This window comes from Neurospora hispaniola (genome assembly GCF_033458365.1).
Source record: "Neurospora hispaniola strain FGSC 10403 chromosome Unknown B0T23scaffold_2, whole genome shotgun sequence".
Classification (NCBI taxonomy): domain Eukaryota; kingdom Fungi; phylum Ascomycota; class Sordariomycetes; order Sordariales; family Sordariaceae; genus Neurospora; species Neurospora hispaniola.
Window position 1 is genome coordinate 1,690,026 of NW_026944407.1, and position 21,299 is coordinate 1,711,324.

Genomic DNA, 21,299 nt, shown 5'->3' on the forward strand with positions numbered 1-21,299 from the left:
CAACACCACCATGTCGCTTCTCATAGTAGTCGCCAAGGCTGCCCAGTTCACCGATGATTTTCTGACGGCGCTGTTGGTCCCTCTCATTCCCACCATCCTGGAAACCAGAGCGGGAGTACACCACAAGCATGGTATGTTAAGTTCAAGCTACTATGCCTTTTCACAAGACAACAGTGTTGAACTAACATCTTTTGCTTTCCAGTGCAGTTTTGGACATCGATCCTTATCTCAACATATGGTGGCACATTCGCAGCGGTATCTTGTAAGTCACCAAACCTCCATGCGGCGACACACACGCAAGTTACTGACACTTTTTAGCATCCGTCCCCTACCTTACCCGCCAAGGCCCCCTTCTTTGGGTCCTCCTGTTCGGCGGGCTTGCTCTAGCGGCGGGCTCCTTTGTCCTGCTTCAATTCTACCGCAATCTATTCTTCCTCGTCCTCTCACGCGCCCTACACGGTATCGCAGGTGTGGCCATCGCGAGAGCCAGCTCCAGCTTGGTTGCCGGTGTGGTCTTGACTGCTAGCGAAGACGATGAAGAGGACAGAGGCGACGACGAAACTGCTGCTGTCGACGTGCTGACATGGATGACACCGGCGTTTATCCAGAATTTCGCCATCTCGGTCGGCCCGGTGTCTGCAGGATTGCTGCATGGTTTCTTTGGTGGGCAGGCGGCTGTCTTTACACTGGCTTATGCCGTTATTGCGTTGACGGTTGTGTTTGGAAGTCTCGTAGCGGTGTTACTGCCGCCGGGCAGATATCCCAGGGCAAGAGGCGATCGACGCGAGGCAGAGGGTCTCCTTGCCTCTAGAGATGATTCGCGAAACTATGGAACTCTCTCCTCCGGCGGGGGGTATTCCTCGAGAGAAGTGTCTCCCTGCCATGTCTCCAGCCGATCGATCAGACGGCTCAGCCTAGCGGCCTCCGAAGTTACTGGTACTCAAGAGGGAGTGCTGACGCCCTCCGTATTGCGACTTATTGTGCCCATGGGAGGATACATCGCACTTAGCCTGATCGGATCAGCGCTACAAAGTGTGCTACCGATTTTCGTACAGCGAACATTCGAATGGCCCATGGCTGCCAGCGGCTTCGTCTTCGTCCCCCTTTCGGCTCCGGCGGCTTTGGTCGGCCTCTTGACGATCCCGCTTACGGCACGGTACGCGCAGGCTTCTCGATTGCTAACAGCATTTGGTTTCATTGCGGCTGCTCCGGCTTTCACTTGTCTAGGCGGGTTGACCCAGAACAAGATGACCGTTCAGACGGCACTACTGGCTACCCTTGGCTGGATCTCTGTAGCGTTCGGTCTCTGCGGCGAGCCGTTAGTGAAGGAGATTCTCGATGCAGTCGCCGGTGGAGAGGATGTAATTGGAACGGGTGGCCTGTCAACTGGCGCAGCAAAGGCTGAAAGTCTACCCAGTCTCGCCAATGCCTGGGGCAGTTTTGTTGGCCCGCTTCTTGTTGTAGCCGTTATGGGAGTTTCGGGATGGGGAGGGCTGACTACAACGCTTTCATGGGTGTGCGGGTGCGCAGGACTAACCGCATTATTCTTCTTGGGCGGGCTGCTCACCGAAGCAAATTTTGAGAGCGCCGGAACATCGTCAGCAGATTCGTCTGACGAGGAGGCAGCACCTCTGTTGGACAAGGGCGATCCGCCGGACAGGTCGCCTTACTACCAAGATCCACATACAAGCCATAGTGGAGGTCTTGACAAGCTTCATCACGAAATTCTCCATGCACCCAAAACGGAGCAGAGCAACTTGACATGGGGATCGAGCAGCTCCTCCACAACCAAGGCTCGTCGCCGACACTTTAGCGTAGACAACTTTTCCCTCGCAAACACCACGCAGTCCACGCTGCCACCGGGCGAAGGTTTCCAGTCAGACGGCTCAACAGCCTCCCAACTCCGCTTTCAAGCATCCTTCGAGACCGACTTACCGATCCCGGCACGTCTCCAGAACCCCGAGCATCGCCTCCTTATGAAGATGGTTCCTCACCTGCCGGAGACAGATCCGCTCCTGGTTACTGGAAACCGCTACGCGGTTGATCAATCCTCGAAACAGTCAAACAAGAACGGCGACGAAGAATCCGTGGACTCTAAAAGCAAGAAGCACGTGGTGGTGTTCGAAGAGGGCGCGGCCCCGCCTGAGCTGCTCCAAAGCCGACCGCATTACATCGTAGCCATCAATCGCGATGGTTCGCCTGAGGTGTTGTCGAAGGCTGATCCGAAGTTACATGATCTTGCAATGCACATCTCGGAGGAGACGACAGACGAAACGGCCGAGCAAGAGTTACCGGAGGGGTCGAGGCGGTATGTGGTAGTCGTGCTGAACGAAGGTGAGACGGGGCTGGAACTGACTGATTGAGTTTGGATAACGGAGGCCAGTCAACGGCTAGGCCCAGTCATATTCGGAAGAGAAGAGAGAAGAGAAGAGAAGAGAAGAGAAGAGAAGTATACATACCCGGGGCGGAGTTGGATAAGGCCCTCATTTGTTTCTAGGATTCGGTTTCGCTACGTTTGCATTGTTTGCTCGGGGTTTGATCGCTTTTGGGTGTATCGCGATCCATGTTGGATTTCTTTGTCATTTCTCTTGCAGCCTTGTCTTCATTTCCGTATTTGTCGTCGTTCTGTTTGCATTATGTTAGCCAGCAAGATACCTTGAACTGATTCCAAGAGAGGTTGACATGGAAAGCACCTTGATAACCCTGCATGTAATTGGACAATGGTCCCTGCATGCCCGCCAAAAACCAGGTACATTGAACCGCCAACAGCTCAAGGACCTGCCCCTGTTATGGCAATCGGTGGGGGATGCGGGGTGTTAGCGTTCCGGCCTACTGATCCGCTAAAGCTTAACACCGAGGTTGGACCTTATCAATGCCTGCCGCAGTTGCATGTAGTGTAGCTTCGATTCGGGAACCTTCAGGACTGGAAACGTCTTCCTCCCGTTGTCATCTCTTTGCTTTCCCCCACAACTTTCCCACTTTCTTCTCTTGGGTACAGCAGTCACACGATATCGAATACCCTGCCCTTATATGCCTGGCATAACTACGTGTATAGCCGAACTCCTCTACAAAACCACTACCAACACGGACAATGGACGAAGACGATCGAGAATACGGAAGCTCCGACAACGAGCAAGACGAGCTCATGGAGGACGCTGATGATGCCGAGAACGACACCTACGGCGAAGACTTTAATGAAGACGAAGAGGAAGAACAGGAAGACCAAGACGAGCCCGATCGAGACCCAGAACCCGAACCGGAAGCAGAACCCTTCGACGAATCCCAAGCACAAAACGCCCACGACCCAAATGCCGCCGACCAAACCACGTCCCAGACAGCTAGACGCGTCTCTGCGACACCTTCAGGCTCAGGATCAGGGGCAAAATGGCGACCAACGATAAGACCAGAGTACATTACGGCTTCCACCTACGACATCGTACCTACCATGGCTGCCCCACAAGCCACCAGCATCAATGCCATAGCCGTCACCCCCGACATGCGCTACTGGTTGACGGGCGGATCCGACGGCTACATTCGAAAGTTTGACGGCATAGCCACAATCAATGGCAAGCAACAACTCACCGTCGCCCAGAAGCATCCGTTTGTTGACAGTGTTGTCAAGTCGGGAGTGCTCATGAGCTATTGGGACAACCAGGAGTGGACAGGACAGAACACTAGAGATGACGATAGGATTCTGTCTCCGGTATACAGTCTAGCGGTGCACCGTCAGGCCTTGTGGGCTCTGAGTGGTCTAGAAAGCGGTGGCATCAACATACAGAGCGTGAGGCACGACGAGGGAAAGAGAATACACTGCCTGCGGACGAACGGGCACACCAATGCCGTTAGCGTGTTACAACTGGCACCTGATGAGAAGAGTGTGCTGAGTGGAAGTTGGGACAAGACGGTGCTGGACTGGGACCTCAACGATGGCTCGGTTATACGGCGGTTCGAGGGCAGCGGTGGACAAATATCGGCCATTGAGTTACGACCGACCTCGGGTGCCCCGATCCCAGCCGAAGCGAGCGATCCCGAGATTATCACGGACACTTTCGAGAGTAACAACTCGAAGCCAGTTTTGAACGGCTTTTTCTCTAATGGCGCGCATGGCGATATGGATACGACAGGGCAATCCAATGCGAACGACGGCGCCGTGAATGATGTCCCGTCACCAGAACATGAGTCGCTGTTCGGTAGTCCTGCAGGGTCACTCTTCGGGGACAACGAAACAATAGGCGGTGGGAATGCCTTTGGGGACGATGACGACGACAATGAGTTTTCCAGAGCTATGGGCATGGAACTCGAGGAGGAACAGAAAAACCAAGGGCACACCGACGATTTCCCAATGGGGGATACCGACACAATAATGGACACGAACGCTGCTCAGGGACCCGGGCTCGATGCCGTCGAGCCAGCCGAGAACGGGACCATCAACATGGACACATTCAACGGCGACTCTAATGACACTATGTCAGACTTCGGACACCAACCAGCCGCGAACCCCGAGCAACAAACCCAGCAACAACAGGAACAACAACCACCACGAGACCAGAACCCCATCCCCCCAACTGACCACGAACCTATCCCCTTCGAGCCCATCGCCCCAGCCTCCCCCAGCATGGTTGTCAACACAGCCCCTCCTCCCGCCCCGCAAAACGACGACACCCAAACGGCCCCCAACATCTTCATGGCCGCCTCCATTGACGGCACCATCCGCATCTGGGACCGACGGGTCCCCGACCCCGTCGCCCGTATCGGCAACCGGCGCGGCGTCCCGCCCTGGTGCATGGGCGCCTGCTGGTCCGTCGATGGCAACTGGATATATGCCGGCCGACGCAACGGCACGGTCGAAGAATTCAGTATTCACAAGGCGCGCGGCGGATGGCAGCCCGAGCGCACTCTGAAATTTCCCAACGGCAGCGGAGCCGTCAGTTGCGTGCGGCCCATGGCCAACGGGCGACATATTATTTGCGCGTCGCACGACATTTTGCGGCTGTGGGACTTGCAGGGCGAGACGCAAGCGACGAAGCATTCCAAAGTGCCTTTTGTGGTTGTCCCCGGTCCCCCTAAGGCGGGCGTCATTTCAAGTCTGTATATCGATCCCACGAGCAGGATCATGATCTCGGCGGCGGGGACCAGGGGGTGGGATGGTACGTCGACGGAGGTGTTGATTGGGTACGAGATTTCACCGGTGAACTAAGAGGACAACGACGAGTGTCGCGAGAAGGAAACTTGGCAGGAAAGATCACAAAGGAAGTTGGAAAACGCTGTGGTATTGGGTTGTCTTCTTTTCTTCGGTCCTTTCATTATTATCGCCTTCTCCTAATTTGCCGGACATCCATTCTTTCTACTACGTTTTGCTTTTTGACTTCGCTGTGGAGGGTTCAAGTTTTCTCCGAAAAGTCAGTCAGTCAGTCCACAGCAAGCTAAATGGATCGATGGGCCGAAAGACCTATATTCATTACATCACCTTTGTGCTTTTCTGTCAGGTTGAAATTCTTTTTGTCTAGTTATACTCAATCTGTCTGGGCCGGCGTTCTATGTTTATTTCAGTAGCGGTTGTTTATACCGGTCCCATAGGCTAAGTATGCAGCGGTACCTGTATCTCCAGATAAAAACGTACCAGAAACCCAGATCTCATCACCCACATTATCCACTCCACCGCTCCTGGTTCAACAACAGGAACCAAGAAGCAAAAGACGGTCAGAATTAGCAAATGAAAGAGAGACAGGTACAAAGCAAGATTGCACCGCACCTTAAAAAAATAGAAAAATAAAAAGAATAAAAAAGAGGGACATACAACACTTGGGATTCGCTGGTCGTCACCGACCCAACTACTAGTCAGGCTCTTCTCTCCCGTTGGATTGGCGACTTCCTTTACATCAAGCCCGAGGCAGCGTGCCACACCAACATTTCGTCTTTCAAGGATCAAATGCAGCTTTGATGCTACAATGGAGGACATGCCAAAAAGGCAACCAGAGGGTTCACTTCGGGTACCGTTTGTTTTGATATCAAGGCTTCCAACCTCGCTTCGAGCCAAGCCCCATACACGTACAGTAGATACCCTAGTAAATGCAACTGGCTTGGCGGCCTGGATTCACCTATTTGTATGTGATTGGGACCCTAGTAAATGCAAAATGCCTAGTAAATGCAACTTTTTTTGACCTTCTCCAAAGAGCCCGGATTAGTTGCATTTACTAGGTAGGGTATCTACTGTACCAGGGGGCGGGGGTGCTGACACGGGCCCCCACATTTCTCCTCAAAACAACATCACACATCATTGACCAAAGTAAACAATAACACAAACGCCTATCCTTATATAGTCCCTACAACTAACATTTTTCCCGTTACATATCTCATTCATCATGAAAGACCGCGGCGGAGCACCACCGCTCAACAATCAAAGTCCCATCTGAGGTTGCCCAAGCGACCCAACAAATCACCAGCAACCAGCACGCTGGATACGACCAGGAGATGGAGGTTGACTCCCAATCCGTTCCTGGCCAAAGTGTCGAGGCCTCTACAACCAGCGCATCGCACAGTCACTCACATGTCGAGTATCATGCACAGCCCTCTGCTTTGTTTTGACATGTCTTGTCATCTCACACCACAGAACAATCATTTCGCCAACTCAATTTGGAACCTCATCCGCGACGAGGAATCTGCGCAATCAGTGTTAGCTTCCAACTAGGCAAATATTCACACTCAAGAAAGAATCCATGCTCACATTGCGTCTGCTCATCGCTCGCTCCTCCAATTGTCTTCACGTTGGAAGTGATCATGATTGTCTTCGCAATGCTGGGTGTGCCCGCCTCATCCATGACAAACAGCATCCAGTACCCAGGGATGACGATGCCGGGGTCATTGGGGATGTGTACATGGTAGCGACCGAACACCGGCATACGCCTCCTGAAATGGAGAGGAACACGACGCTGGTCGGTGTTGACGGTGTGGGTAGCGCTGCAGAGGCGGACCAAGGAGGCGGATGCGATGCGGCGGTTGGTGTGGAATTTCAGTTTCCCTCCGACTTCGATGGTATCGGGCAGTTTGGTGGTGATCTCGGGACGGGATCGCTCTTCACCGTTCTCTGTCAGGAGATAGGGCGGCGTGAAGATCTGGGCGTCGTAGTGGTTGGCGGAGCAGTTGCCGCAGAGACCGCCGCCGGCGTTCAAGACTCGGCCGTCGGGCAGCAGGATGGAGAGGCTATGGTAGACGCGGACGACGTTGTTCTGGGAGAGCTCGGTGAAGGTGTTTGACTCTGGATCGTACAACTCGGGCACAAACTGCACGTTCTCCTCGTTGAAAGCGATACCGAAAGTCTGGCCGCCGGCAATGAAGACTTTGCCATCTGGAAGGACGACGGAGGTGTGGAAGACGCGCTCGGAGTGCATCTTTCCCCCCTGTCCGGCAGCCCGCACGTCTGGCTCTTGGCCTGGTTCGCCCAGAGTGATGACATGTGCGTTGCTGGTAGCCCAGGACTTGTCGTAGTCAGGCGAACCTCCGATGGTGAGGATCTTACCATTCACAGCATCAAACATGACAGCGTTGCCAGACATGGAATCGTCGTCCTCGCCACGCTCTCCGGCTCCCTTGAAGCTGCCTTCTCCTTCCACGTAGTACCAGTTCATAGCTTTGCTAGGACCGGCCTGGAAGACGCTGTTCTTCTTCCACCCGAAGAGCCAGCCGTGGTTGTCGGCTCTCCATGGCCCCTCCATGTCATCCGTCAGCATCGGCTTGACTTTGGCACCGGGCAACATGGTCCAGTTCCTGGTGGCAGGGTCATAGATTTCTCCATCTTTGGCGATGTTGGAGCCTCCAGCCCAAGAGCCACCGATGACGAAAACCCGTCCATCGGCGAGGGTAGTGGAAGCCTGATACCCACGACGGAGGTGCATGTCAGGACCCTTGATCCACTTATCCAGTTCACCATCGTAGAGACTGGTCGGGGAGGCGTCATTGCCGCCAGTCACAACCATCATGCCGGTACCATCGATGGAAATACCGGGGCAGAACATGTCGTGCTGGGTGTTGGTGACAATACGCTTGGAAACCTCTTTGGTGAAGGGGTTCCAACGGGCCATTGCAGTCTGACCACCAGGTGTGGAGTGGAACTGATCCGAGGCCCAGGATGACCAAAGGACGATGTTACCAGACTTCTCCTGAGCCCCAGCAACAGGCACGACAGGGAAGTCAATGGTCGGTCCCCAGAGACCATTCTTGGGGTCCCGAGGGATGGTATACAGAGTGGCGTAGAGGTTCAGTTCGGAGATGCCAATCCATGAGGACTCGGTGGCTTCAGCGTTGGCAGTGAGCTTCACGTATCGGGCAGATGTGGGCTCGAAAGCAGACAGGCGCTGTCTGTTGGAGTTGGGCCACATGCCATAGGCGATGGGACCCTTCCAGTTCTTGTTGTCCATACTGACCCAGATCTCGTGGTGAGTGATCAACCCGTCCTTCTCAGTGTCAATCGGCGGCAGGATGACCAGGGCGCTGACTGAGTAGTGGTTCTTGAGGTCAACTGTGATGCTGATGTGGCCCTTGAGATGGCTGATAGGGCCGCTTCGCCAGGAAGTGGTGTTGGAGCCGTCGATGGCATTCTGACACGGATAGTCGCTTTCCTCGCTGCTGCATGTTAAGGTCCAATCTTCCCGGGAAATGCGATGACCTTTGTGAGGAGGCGATTCATCGAAGAAAGTTGGTACCCAAGACGGCTCGTCGACAGGGCCATAGCCAGAAACGCGTTCTTGGTTCATTGCTTCGAGCAAATAAGTGCCCATAGCATTCACACCTTCGAGGGAGGCTCCGAGCAGGAGCCCAGCCCATTGCAACTTCATCACGGCGGTCCGGTTGAAGTGAAAGGGAATTGAGAAGAGGAGGAAGAAAGTGTGATGTGGGAGTCTCGCTGGTCTAGGAAAGGTCCCTAATGGATGGAAGAGCGCAAATATAAGAACAGAAAACAGCAGTACGGAGTATCCGCCCAGCAGACCGCACCCCCGCTCGTCCGTCAACCTATGATCTAGAGACTACCAGCATGCCAGTGACGAAGAGTGGCCCAAAAGGCTAGTATAACAGGATATTCCAAGTGGCAAAGCAAAATCGTCATCTCATTGAGGTGAGGTTCAGCACGACTGGAGCCCGAGATGAGGAGACTCTCCACTCAGTCGACGTGGAGGTTGGATACATACGTAGACTCGCTTCGGCATGCGATATATCGACGGAATCCTTGGGATCATGGACAGACCAGACGCAGTGCTGGGGCTTGTGTTGCATGCAGCGTTTTCTTCGCTAGTAAACATTAAAGCAACAGCGTGGTAGCAACTTCCAAGTCATATTCGCCGCGCGGGACTCTTCAGCTCGCAAATCCGTGGAGTCTTCCAAACTCGGGTTTTCAGCCGGTCCACGATCGACAAGAAAAATAACCCACGATCAACATAAAGTCCATCTTTGGACCCCTGGACCCCTCAGTTCAGCTGAACCATGGGCTACCATCACGGCGCGCTTGTCTTGACGTGGAGGTGCATATGCGGGTGAAGGTGAAGGTTCCTTGAAATCGCGCGATCGGCGTCTTTGATATGCGCAAGGAGTTGAGCTGAGTTCATGTTGTTGGGTGCAAAGACGTCCACGTCCTTACTTGAGGTGGGCCTCTTTAAGTATTTCCGCGGTATCGTGCTCCAAGATGTGTTCGACTGCACATGGCTAGTTACCTCTAGATATGAGCTATCGATTATGTACCTGGGTCCATAGTTCACGAGCCCCAGTGCTTTCTTTTTGGGTAGGGGGATTGTCGACGTCTATTGTTTTCCGGCCAGTGACAATGGATGCCGGGTGTAGATCCAGATCCATCCTGTGCAGAAAAAGGTGGATCTCGAAGTTATCGAAAATCCTCTTGTCGTTCCACAGAGAACGCGGGGGGGTTGCATAAGAAATCCACCAGATATGCATACCTTGACGAAGATGGTAATCCCGATGAACCTCTCGTGGGTACAAAAGGATCCATCTTGACACGATCGACAGAGAGCTGGTGGTGCCTTGAAAGGTTTGCTTGCTGCAGAAGCACCTATCCCCAGTCAAGATCGACTGCTGCAAGGTCCGGAACTGAACCGCCCTATGATGTTCTTTGGATTAGTAGTGAGTTTCACTTTCAGCTCTGCCAGAAGATCCATACGTAGAGGTAGCCGATGCTTTGGATCAATGGCTAGTTGATATCCGAGATGACGAGGCACGATGAAGATCTGCCTATGCGTAGCAACTTGCGGGGCGGCAGGTAGGACCGATCAATTCTTGCGGACTTTGGAGGTCCGATCGACGAATTATCTCACTGACTTACTGAGTATGAAGTATGTGCTGCTGGTTGAGGGGAGCTCATGTCGACTGGTCGGGTCTTGTTCGGTACGCGAAGTGATAGACTTTGTGGAATTCGGGGTTGGCCATCCCAGAAGTCGATACGAGGACCTTGTTTCTTGGACTGTCGTGTAGCGTACTCTAAACACTTATTAATATTGTGCGCCTCCCCAGCAGTTGGAGCTCGGTTTGTTGACCTCAATCATCATTGTTCACAGTCACCATGAGTTGGGTTGCGAGGAAAGCCAATATTCAGGGTGACGTCTGGTAAGTCTTGCTAGACTGCACATTCTTTTGAGATGTCATGGTTTGCTGATTCTTCTTCCCATTAGGCCCGGCCTGCCAAAAAGGTTCCAGACCTTCCTATTCTTCAAGATCAGGAAGCCAGATGAATTCAAGACGCGACTCCGGTCTTTCGCGGATGAACATATCACCACCGCCCAGGAGGCTTGTGACATGAAGAACCAGATCTTGGAGGCAAAGACACAAGCTCAGAAGCATGGTGTCCCGGCCAAGATTCTGGCTTTGCCAGGCGTCAACATTGCCTTTGCCTCGACTGGTCTAGCAGCTGTAAGTCATACCTAGCCAAGGCGCCGTGCTAGAGAGACTCGCTAACTGATCACATTAGCTGGGAAAATTCACCTTCAACGAGGCCGCAGTCAAGAAGGACAGAAATCTATCCAAGATCTTCAAGAAGAACCAGCTCCGTGGTGGCTTGTTCGGGAAGGGCATGTATGACGACCTGGTGGGTGAGGGCTGGGACGAGCCGAAAGAGCTTCGATCACAGTTCAAGCCGTCTGCGGGAAAGCGGCTGATTGATGGCGTGCTGATGGTAACGGCGAGTCGGGCGGAAGACCTGAGATACAAAGTCCTTCGCGTCAAGGAACACTTCCTTAAGGAGCCGGGCAGTGATGATCCTGATACTGTTCGGTACAGCAATGACCCCTGCCTTGAGTTCCCGTTCACCAGCCATGGTCGAACTCGCCCTGAAAAGGGCAAGGAACAGTGAGTCTGCTTTGTACAATTACCTATGATGATCAGCACGGACTGACCGAGATTTTCAGCTTCGGCTTCGAGGACGGCATTAGCCAGCCCTTGATCGAGGGATTGGATGAAGTGACGCCCAAGGGCAAAGAGCCAAAGGCTGTCAAGTCAGGGTAAGGTGTTCCGAAGCTTTTCGGTATTGATTATCGGAACTGACAAAGGGTATTCGGATCGCAGATTGATCTTCGCCAGACACGACGGCGACGATATGAACCAGCCGGAATGGGCCGAGGACGGCAGTTTCCTCGTGATCCGTGACCTTCAACAGCTCGTCCCTGAGTTTGAGAAGTAAGTTTTCTATGCGTCGGGAGTAGAGTCAGTCAGTACTAACTGAACACAACTTCAGGTGGCTCGAAGACAACAAACACAATGCGCCGTTCGCCGCGGACTCCGATGACCCGAAGGAAAAGCTTGCAGCGTATCTGATGGGCAGATGGAGGAACGGTACGTGTCCAATCTATCAAGTCCCAAGCTCATTTTGCTCATGAACATTCACACTAGGAACTCCCGTCGACGAGAACCCTCACCACGACAAAGACCCAAGCCTTTTCCGATCCAACAACTTTGACTTCCACCCTGTCGACAAGCACGAAAGATGCCCCTTTGCAGCTCACATCCGCAAGATGCGGCCCCGCGGCGACCTGAACCACGATCACGCGGTTATCATCCGTCGTGGCATCTCCTACGGAGACGAAGTGACGCCTGAAGAAAAGGCCGCACAGAAGTCTGATGACGAGAAAGAGCGCGGCTTGATGTTCGTGTGCTACCAAAGTGACATCCGCAACGGCTTCAACTTCTTGACCACCCGCTGGGCTAGCAACCACCACTTCCCGGACCGCAAGGCGAACTTTGTTGGCGAGCACGGTCCCGGTATCGATGCCATTGTGGGCCAGAGACTTAATCACCACCCGGAGCGCTCTATCGGTCTGCCTGATGGCAAGCATCCTACTGAGGCGCGCATTGGACTCGACCGCTGGGTGATCCCACGAGGTGGTGAATACTTCTTCACGCCATCCATCAAGGCACTGAAGGAGTATCTGACTGGCCCCCCTGATTATCCGCCGGAGCTTGCCGGCCCTTGAGAGTTGTTGTCTTTTAGGGAGCGAATCTGAACCATGAGCAATTCATCAAGAGCGGTGAACGTATCCATCCAGACTGAAAGTCCACCGCTGTATCACCACCTTGGCCGTTCCCGCGTCTGTACAAATAGGACCTGTGTAGTCAGCTGTCGTGGATATAGAGCGCGATATGCTCGGGACAACCTTCGTATCTGAATCATGTAGCCTCTTTCAAAAGAAGGAGAGGTGGGAACAAACGACGCTGGTAATTGTGGGAAAGAAAAGAAGCATGCCGCTTATCTCTTATCGTCACCTCTTATCGCTTATCGCTTATCAGATCTCCAGTGCTAAACCCTTCGAGAATTGCCCAGGACGGCGATGTTAGCTTCGAAGATGATGTGGCGATGCTGAGGGACTACTGTCTCATCACCGCGGACGAGACAGAGGCCTATGGAAGGTGGCCGAGAAGCTGTTTGTACAAGTGATGGAGACTCGCAAGGCGAAGCTCGGGGCCGATCATCCCGACACGCTGAGCAGCATGGCCAACCTGGCGTCGACGTACAGGAACCAGGGCCGGTGGGAGGTAATTTATCTATAGGAGAGCGGACGAGATTCCGAGTTTTCTACTATTTATAATCGTATGTGCTTAACGTAGGCCTCACATTTACTTAAACCTATTCATTGCTGCTGGGGTGTAATATAGATAGTAAGTACCAAGTGAAGTTTATATGACAATCAAGCAACGAAGCAATAACCTATGATACTATCGTATTACATCACTCTTGAACTACATAGACCTTTACCTCCTCGACTATGGCCATGAGAACCACATCATCTCATCAAGCAACAGGGGAATAATGCCTTGAAAGATCACATATGCTGTCACCGTTAGGCTCGCTTTAGTTGTGGTAACGTTGAAATTCGTCGGCCAGGGTAGACAGAGCTTGGGAGGTATGTAGATCTGGGCTGTGGGGGGTGAGAAGAAGGGCTGAGATGGAAGCGGCGAAGATAACTAGGCGCTTCACCCATGTTAAGTAAAGCGAGTGATTGGGAGGTTGCTTAACGGCGGGGGCTTTCGCTTCGGACCTTGGGTCCATCCGATATTGTATACGGGTCCAGTCACGACCAAGCAAGAAAATGAGCAGCTGCTGCCTCCTTTACTTTACCTAGAATCTAAATAATTGGTTTCCTGCCGCGGATTTTCAAGGAACGTCGAGAGCGCACCGGACACGACAGAAGTGTTGGGCTCTTCCGGCCATTAAACCCTATCTCCAGACAGACGGTTTTCAAGGTGATAGACCGTTGAGAAGAAAAGAGAACTCTGCCTGGGGCCCCCGCCGTCGTCTCCGCGTTCAGTTGCGTTGCCGCGCATCTCCTTTTGTCGCCTCTGAATGTCCACTTCCTTTTCTCCTATTCTCTTTCCCTGCTTACCTCAAGCTGACAGTGAGGTCGTCGGTGGTCCAGACATAGAAGAGATCTCAACCACCTAAAAACGGATGCCCTTGCCTTTGTAAGAATTGAGGGCCTATGTTATCGTCATAATGTTCTCTGAACAGTGCGATGGTGTGGTCAAAAGCCTGGGAGAGGCCAATATCGCTGAACACACACGCATGCCCCTTGAGCCTCAGAAGTAGCGACTCCCTATTCGGGTTCCTCAAAGTCAATCAACCAGTCCTTTTCTCCATCATTCTCCAAATCTCCTATTGTCTGTTTCATATTAGACACAGAGACCGCATAGTCGTCTTGCTCTAGTTGAATTAGAAGCTCAGGCTGAGCGATAGGGGCGGTGTTGGGGAACTGATTCAGTGTGGGCGCAAAGATTGGACCAGTACCAGAGCCAGTACGCAAATGGCTCCCAGAACCAGCCGTCACAGCGGCTGTGGTGGTCGTGGTGGTCATGGCCGGCAAGTCGCTTAGAAGCTGGAGGGTTTGAGTGATTATTGGACCAGCACGAATACGAGTCCCGGAAGCCGTGACGCCCGTTGGCATCCATTGATCTTGCACATGATGAGTCTGGCTGAGCCACTTCTCGTTCCTCTCTGCAAGTTCTTTGTCAAGCTTTCTGTCCTGTTGCTGGATCACGGCTTCGGCATTCTTCCAATTGTCACCAATAGGACGCAATGGCAGCTCCCCGAAATGACTATAAAGCCCACGACCAGGACTTCCCGTCGATACAATACTTTTGCGCTTGACTGGCTCCTCATGCCCAAAGTCGTGAGCGCCATGCTGGAGTAAAAGAGATTCGATGGTCTTGCCCTTTGGTGAGTCTGTACCTTGCCTCTGCGCTTGCTTGACCGACGCTTTTGCTTGCCTGAAGCGCTCACAGTCGTGGAAACATCTTTCACCGCAAAGGCCGTGACAAGGATGCCCACATTCAGGAACGATTTGGAAACATGGGCTGCTGCAGGGAAGATTTTCATGCGCGATAGCATGACATCTTAGAGTGCAAGGATGGCCGCAAGGCCTAGTCTCTCGACATCTTTCGTGACAGCCACCAGTATTGTCAGCCCAATCCTCTAGCTCCTTGATCCAGATTTCATTTCCATGATTCTGGCAAACCAGAGGAAGCCCAAGTTCTCGGTTGACCATGCCCTGATCGGCGAATCTATTGAAAATAAGACCCCATAGAAACGAAGATTCGGTTTTAGCCTCGAGTAAGTTATTGACGTTGCCGAATATGTAGAACCCTTGCCGAGCGCGACTGATAGCAACCACAGCTCGGTGTGGGTTGTCAAGAAAGCCGATGTTGCGCCCATAGACTGGGTCAGGGCTACGCACCAGAGACAAGAGAACAACATCATTTTCTTCACCCTGGTACGAGTCCACTGTAAAAACGTTGAAGTAACAGCCAGTGAGCGATGGATGCCCTTTTAGTCTTCTCAAGAGAAGACTTCGTTGGCCCCTATAGTATGTCAAAATGGTTATCTTTTCACTAGACACACCATTAGACACAAGATACACAAAGAAGAGGGTGATCATCTCAGCCTCTTGGTCGTTGAGTTTGCTGTTGTCAGAATTCGTTCGCTCAATCCATTCGTGATCGAAAAACCAGCAATTGCGCCCACCCATCCCAGGGACATCCGGACGTGCTTGCGGAGATTGAACACTGGGGTGGTCGAGTAGGTTATTATAGAATGGAGAGACTATGTGTCTCAGCTCCGGCCGCATGCGGCGCTGTTGATTGAGCATGATGTGATTCATGTTAAGGTTGATAAGCCTTTCAAACAGAGAGACGTTCAAGTTGTAAGGATGTTGACCGAGCCATCGAATGTCGCATCGGGGCGACATCTGTGCATGGTCACCAACCAGAACGAGCTGCTGAAGGGAAGGGTACAGGGCCGAGGTAATGTTGCCTTCCCTTGTTTCGGCAGCTTCTTCGATAAGCAGGGTTTTGGGCTGTAGCCCGGCCAGAAACGCGCGGTATTTTGTAAGGCCGGTTGTTGTGCAGCCGATGACCGCAATATCTTGTGAGAAGGCCATGTCAATATCTTGCCGGGCTTTGAGTGCTCTGCGCCGCTTGCATATCTCAACGTATTTGGCCAGCAGCCCAGCCAGCGTCGGAGTGGTTTCTTGCACCAGTTTGGACTGGAGATGCTGGTAAACTGCACCCCTCCAGTCTTGGGGTATATCAAAGAGGTTATCATTCTCTCTGAGCAAGCGTTGTGCACGATGATTCCAGCTTTTGAAGTGTCCAGGCTCTCTGATCCACGATACATGGTCAGTTTTCTTCAACGTAGATACGACTGGACCATTAAAACCTCGGGTAATCGTCAAACTTACTTTCCGGTCCATATATGCATCAATTTGATTTCCTTGCCGTTTATCCTGTCTGCGTCTTCTTCATCGTACGCGATGTTCTCTACGTCGCGCTCATAATCGAAGTCCTCGTCAGCTTCCAATGTTTCGGATATGAGAGGCTGCCTGTCGCGAACGATCCGAGCCGGGATTCGTGAGTCTCCCAACCATAAGGAAAAGGGACCAAGCTTCTCCAACTCCGGGCTTGTCTCCATTTCATCATCGTACAAAGACTCCAGCTGCGCTTCGGTAATGATGCCATGTGCATGAAGCTGGCGTGGGTCGATGAGACTGTCCCCAAAAACACTGTTGACCAGCGCCTCTACTCTGTCGATGTTGGTATGACGGTCATCCTCCAGTTCCCTGAACCGCTTTCCACCCCCACCACGGGAGCATTTGCGGCGCATCTCATACAAGCTGTAAGGCCTCATGTCTTCTCTCTCACTTCTTGAGCCAAGACGCAGAATCCTTGCGTTCGCCTCAAGACAATGGCCAAGCAGCTGATCCAAGGCATGATTTGTCTGCGCAGCGACAATGAGGGGCGGGTTGTGTCCTGGACGCTTCCGGCGACTCGCAAGCATGACTTTGATTGCCTCCACCGAGGTAAAAGTTTTCCCCGTTCCGGGAGGGCCTTGGATGATGGCAAGCTCCTTGGAGACCATTCGATGAAGAGCGGATAGTTGCGAGGCGTCGAGAAAGCTGATACTTTCCACATCTTTTGGGAGGAGTCCAGAGAGTACATTGAACTCGCGCAGGGATTTGAGCTTCTCAAGGTCCGCAAGGGGTTGGCGCACAACAGAAGTGAAGTCCATAATAGGGCTTTGGTATATGAAGCTTGGTGTCTCATTTTCCCTGTGACTACCGGTGATGTATTTGTCGATAGGAGTACTAAGTTAAACATGATTAGCCTGCGTGATACATTCAAGCTTTGATTTCGATTGCGATACATACTCTGCCTGCGCAGCCAGTTGCAGGCCGACCAAAGAATGACGCGAGGATTCAAAATAGCCGTGTTGAGCCTCAATCATAACAAGTTCAAGATCACAATCGAAGACGGCATCTTCTGGGTTGCCCCACATGAGGTCGACGAGTGGAGGGGTTTGATCAAGTCCAAGCAGGTACGGTCTTTGGGCAACCACGGCGACCTTGCAGATGGTCTTGAACTTGTCGGCTTTGGTGGTGAGGGCAAGAAGACTGCCGGGTTTTAGGCGACCGGACTTCAGCCATTTGATGGCTCGCTGCGGCATGAACTCAACACGCGCAAGAGGTCCTAGTGTTGTCATGATGTACGACTTGATGCGAACCTGGGTATAAACGAACATGTGCTGATCGTCATCCTGGCGCAGTCCGTGGTTATTGTTGTAGATGTATTTGTTGACAGCGAATCGCAAACCTTCAGTGCCCTCACGACGAAGGATCTCGTACTGAGCCTTCAAGTAGTCCTCTTTGGATTTCCAGGGCTGCCTTACATCATTTTCAGGCAGACCTTCGGCCTCTTTCTGGAGTAGAAGGATTTCCTTGGCCGTGGGAATTTCGGGTTTTGACTTCCATCCGTCTCCATCTTCAAGCTTGACGAAAATATTGCTACGGACGATCTCGTCTCTCTGTAGAGGCCTGTGTCAGCAATACGGTTAACAAAGAAAGGATGGGAGTTTAGTACCGTAGCGCTCAGTTGAATCCACTCGTCGCGGTTGGCCATGTTGAGTGCGTGATGCGGAAGTGATCGCATCCGGCCAGACCAAAGCGGGCGCCGCTGAGAGGATGAGGAAATGGAGATCGAAACGAGAGACCCGCCCAACGTTGAAGACGATTAAGTAATCGTGGCAGACAATGCCCAAATACCAGTGGACTTAAAACAAGATGGACGCCAAATGTAAGATTGGAGGTAAGAGGAGGGAGGGGAACGAGGAAGCAGAAATGCTTCAACTCAAGATTGTCGGGCGAAAAACGGATGTACTAATACTATCCGACAAGCGGCCTTGAACTTCGACGGGGTAGAAATGTCAACGCCGACGACGGCAGCCTGAAACAGAGAAGCTGTAAGGATTGGAATGGAAGGTACTGAAATTTTATTGGAACTGTGACCGTGGAAGGAAGGAATGGGTTCCGTTGGATAGAGGATAGTAATTTTCACATACTTGACGGTAATGAACACACCCTTTGCATTCGACTTGGAAGGAACGAATGCCGGCCGAGGTTTTCAGTCATCTAACGATTTGTCTCATCAGCCGGGGAAAGCAAACACGAGGTGATAAAAGGCTGACATTGGGCATAGGAAGCAGACGGAAAGGGAAGTTTTCCTGGCTGGCCCTCTGTTTGTTTTAGTATTCTTGCCCCAGTTTGTTCGTCGACTTTTGGTTTTCAAGCGTTTGGATCTATCAAACTGTAAAGTCGTGATGTTTCCTTCACGCAATAGCGATGGAAGAAGATCCGACATGAGTATTGTCTTATTCTGCACAAGAAGGCTTCACGTCCGGCCTCTCTGTTTGACAATCGGATTGTCGTTGATTTGGTGGAACACTAACGCGAACAAACCACAGAAGCCACTCTATCGACATCTATTAGCATTTTCTATCTCGGCATGGTTAGCTCAAGGTGAGCACGACAATGCAAGAACGACAACCGAATTCCAAGATCATCTGTTCATGAATAATGTATTGGGTCGAAATCCGTTACGTTTGTGCTCTAAGATGCTCACGCCGTCAGCAAGACGTTCTGTTCCAGGATATCACCGTCCATTTATATGTCAGGCCTTGTTCGAGTAAGTCTAGTGCGGACATAGCCCAGGCGTTAGGAAATCCCCAAGGTTTGAAGCTGAGTTTGGACGGGGCTAAACTTGGACATCGGAACACCGGGAAGAGTACTTTTGTACACGGATATGCTTTGGTATCAGTGGGATGATTCTTCATCCGAGCCGACCCTCAAGCCAGCATGCCACGTGCTAACCCGATAAACAACCTATATGACCTATATCTTTCCAGAAGACCTTTTAGAGGTGGTTGTATTCGCAGGTCCACGTAGCAGGAGCATAGGTGCACTCTCTTGAACACACTGCAACGACATGGTATCACAGCCTCGGTCGCCCTATTGTAGACCTTTGAAAGACGGACATCGGGGCACATGGTTTGGTTCGTTCCATGCTCGCCAATACTCGTCAGGATACCACAACACCAACTCACCTCGTACAAAAAGCCCCCTTATGACGTCAGGGGCGCTCCTGCGTAACTGAGAAGTCAGCCAACCCCTTGACCAATTGAAGCAGTTGTAGAGGTGGTTCCCAAGAGCTCGGCGTGCGTGGTAAAGGTCCTTTCAATGGGAACCGATGGAATGACGCGCGGGCGCGCCGCGGGGGGCAAGAGTACCTTATACCTATCACTAGAGCCGCATGCCAACCGACCGTTGAAGACAAGAACGGAACACGATCTGCGGTCTTGTAGGTAACCCGTGTGACAAATGCGCCCCTATCAAGCAAGCCGTCTCAGGTAGGATCAGAAGGATTTCCTTCAAGATCATCGGCATGAATGACGAACATTTGGGTATTGTGCGTGCCGTAGATGTGATTCAAATCCAAAAGAGCACCGGCTACCTCTCGTTGATGCCGCTATCAGTCTGTCAATACCGTGCATGTTTGAGGATCTGACATGATGCATGTCGATCCATGCGCAGTGTCGATTAGTTGTAGGGAACGTGGTGATTCCCCACGATACTGGATGTGTAGGTAGGTAGTGTACTAGTCTATGTATGCTTCAAGAGCCCAGCGTGGCCGATAGGGGCTACGTCCGGATGACAAATATGAAATCGGAGAGGGAACTGAATGCCACTCCAAGGCTGACCAGGCAGGGAGGCTCGGCTGGCAAGGGCAGTTGGGCGATTCAGTTTTGAACCACGCGACTCATGCAATACGAAGAGGTTTGAATGAAGCATCGATTTGGATTTGAACTGAGGACTTCTTACACCTATCGGAATGCAAGCTCTCCGAACGCGCCTTCCAATAGCTTGGTAACGAGATATGCGTTAACCCGGACGCCAAAGAGGGTGGGCCTTGGAGCTGAACTTGGTTTGACATCTGACCTTGGTCTGGATGCCCATCTAGGTAGACCTAGACCAGGATGCAAAATGATCACCTTGATGTTTGTTAGACTCGGGACGGAATCTTATGGGATTCAATTGCATGGCTCAATGAATGAAGAATTTTCAGGACGAAATACGATGTTGGAAAATTGCGAGCAATCATCTCGTCGTCGTCGTCGTCGCAGGCAGTGTGGTTTCATAACTGCGTGGTGGTTTCCTTTTTTCGCGCTAGCTTCTTTCGGCAAGCGGTGGTGGAACGCCAGGATGACGCTCAGCTACGTCATACAAGTGGGAATCTTGGATCTGATCTTGCCGACTTGTGGAGACGCTGGATCGTTAGTGAAGCGGAAAGTGGATGCCAAAGCATGGAACAGCGCTCGAGAGTGAGAGGCAGCATTTTGCGCTTTGTGCCCAATCCCATCGTTCAAACCCGTCCCAATCCCCATCCATCACGCGCGGTCACCGCCGACAAACAAGGGCGGCTTGTCCTGGACAAAATAGTTGAGACCTTTGACATTATACCTTGGGTACACTCCTACTATGTACTACGCATCCAGCGTCTTTGTTACACCTCTGATCTTGAGATTTAGACAATTCCTGGATAGAAATATCCAAATGGGACTCTAGCCGATGTGATGTTTTTTTTTTTTTTTTTTTTTTTTTTTTTTTTTTTCGAATTGTTGTAATCCCTATCACAGTCTTTCCATCTCGGCGAGCGGGAGCGGACTGTTTTACCTAACCTGTTGGTTGGTCTCATCTATTTTGTCTCGGACGAGGGTGGCCCCTTCTAGTGTAGACATGGTATTCTGGTCGGAGGAGCAAAAAAAAAAAAAAAAAAAAAAAAAAAAAAAAAGGAAAAAAAAGGGTAGTTATTGGAGGCCCGTATTCAACTCCAGGTAGCGCCTGTGGCTATGAGCGGTTTGTGTCATCTCGACTGACTGGCGGGACTGAACATCGACTCAAGTATCGTGCCCGCCCCTCGTGGGTCCGGTT

General features: G+C 52.0%; 7 protein-coding genes across 7 annotated transcripts; 3 read left to right on the top strand and 4 right to left on the bottom strand.

Annotated features, from left to right (window-relative positions):
• Positions 1 to 10: 10 nt before the first annotated feature.
• Positions 11 to 2,363, top strand: B0T23DRAFT_310618 (uncharacterized protein; the record flags this gene model as incomplete). The annotated part of the gene is made up of 3 exons (XM_062834594.1): positions 11 to 131; positions 203 to 262; positions 319 to 2,363. The coding sequence occupies 3 exons, from the start codon at positions 11 to 13 to the stop codon at positions 2,361 to 2,363; spliced, it is 2,226 nt and encodes a 741-aa protein (XP_062695336.1).
• A 632-nt stretch (positions 2,364 to 2,995) lies between these two features.
• B0T23DRAFT_74332 (WD40 repeat-like protein) lies at positions 2,996 to 5,387 on the top strand. Its single transcript, XM_062841728.1, has one exon. It carries the CDS (start codon positions 3,092 to 3,094, stop codon positions 5,195 to 5,197), a length of 2,106 nt encoding a protein of 701 aa, XP_062695337.1. The 5' UTR covers positions 2,996 to 3,091; the 3' UTR covers positions 5,198 to 5,387.
• On the bottom strand, positions 5,388 to 6,098 carry B0T23DRAFT_74331 (uncharacterized protein). The gene has a single exon (XM_062841727.1). The coding sequence runs from the start codon at positions 5,957 to 5,959 to the stop codon at positions 5,579 to 5,581; it is 381 nt and encodes a 126-aa protein (XP_062695338.1). The 5' UTR covers positions 5,960 to 6,098; the 3' UTR covers positions 5,388 to 5,578.
• A 517-nt stretch (positions 6,099 to 6,615) lies between these two features.
• Positions 6,616 to 9,100, bottom strand: B0T23DRAFT_310318 (putative galactose oxidase precursor; the record flags this gene model as incomplete). Its single annotated transcript, XM_062834581.1, has 3 exons — positions 6,616 to 6,659; positions 6,725 to 8,797; positions 9,040 to 9,100. The coding sequence occupies 3 exons, from the start codon at positions 9,098 to 9,100 to the stop codon at positions 6,616 to 6,618; spliced, it is 2,178 nt and encodes a 725-aa protein (XP_062695339.1).
• Positions 9,101 to 10,364: 1,264 nt separating this feature from the next.
• Positions 10,365 to 12,547, top strand: B0T23DRAFT_74278 (uncharacterized protein). The gene is made up of 7 exons (XM_062841726.1): positions 10,365 to 10,605; positions 10,671 to 10,908; positions 10,967 to 11,343; positions 11,403 to 11,495; positions 11,560 to 11,670; positions 11,729 to 11,826; positions 11,884 to 12,547. The coding sequence occupies exons 1-7, from the start codon at positions 10,562 to 10,564 to the stop codon at positions 12,462 to 12,464; spliced, it is 1,542 nt and encodes a 513-aa protein (XP_062695340.1). The 5' UTR covers positions 10,365 to 10,561; the 3' UTR covers positions 12,465 to 12,547.
• Positions 12,548 to 13,291: 744 nt separating this feature from the next.
• B0T23DRAFT_373413 (uncharacterized protein) lies at positions 13,292 to 13,545 on the bottom strand. Its single transcript, XM_062836796.1, has one exon. The coding sequence runs from the start codon at positions 13,535 to 13,537 to the stop codon at positions 13,340 to 13,342; it is 198 nt and encodes a 65-aa protein (XP_062695341.1). The 5' UTR covers positions 13,538 to 13,545; the 3' UTR covers positions 13,292 to 13,339.
• A 149-nt stretch (positions 13,546 to 13,694) lies between these two features.
• On the bottom strand, positions 13,695 to 17,934 carry B0T23DRAFT_352682 (P-loop containing nucleoside triphosphate hydrolase protein; the record flags this gene model as incomplete). Its single annotated transcript, XM_062836095.1, has 4 exons — positions 13,695 to 16,140; positions 16,221 to 17,093; positions 17,187 to 17,839; positions 17,896 to 17,934. 4 exons carry the CDS (start codon positions 17,932 to 17,934, stop codon positions 14,082 to 14,084), a joined length of 3,624 nt encoding a protein of 1,207 aa, XP_062695342.1. The 3' UTR covers positions 13,695 to 14,081.
• Positions 17,935 to 21,299: the final 3,365 nt, after the last annotated feature.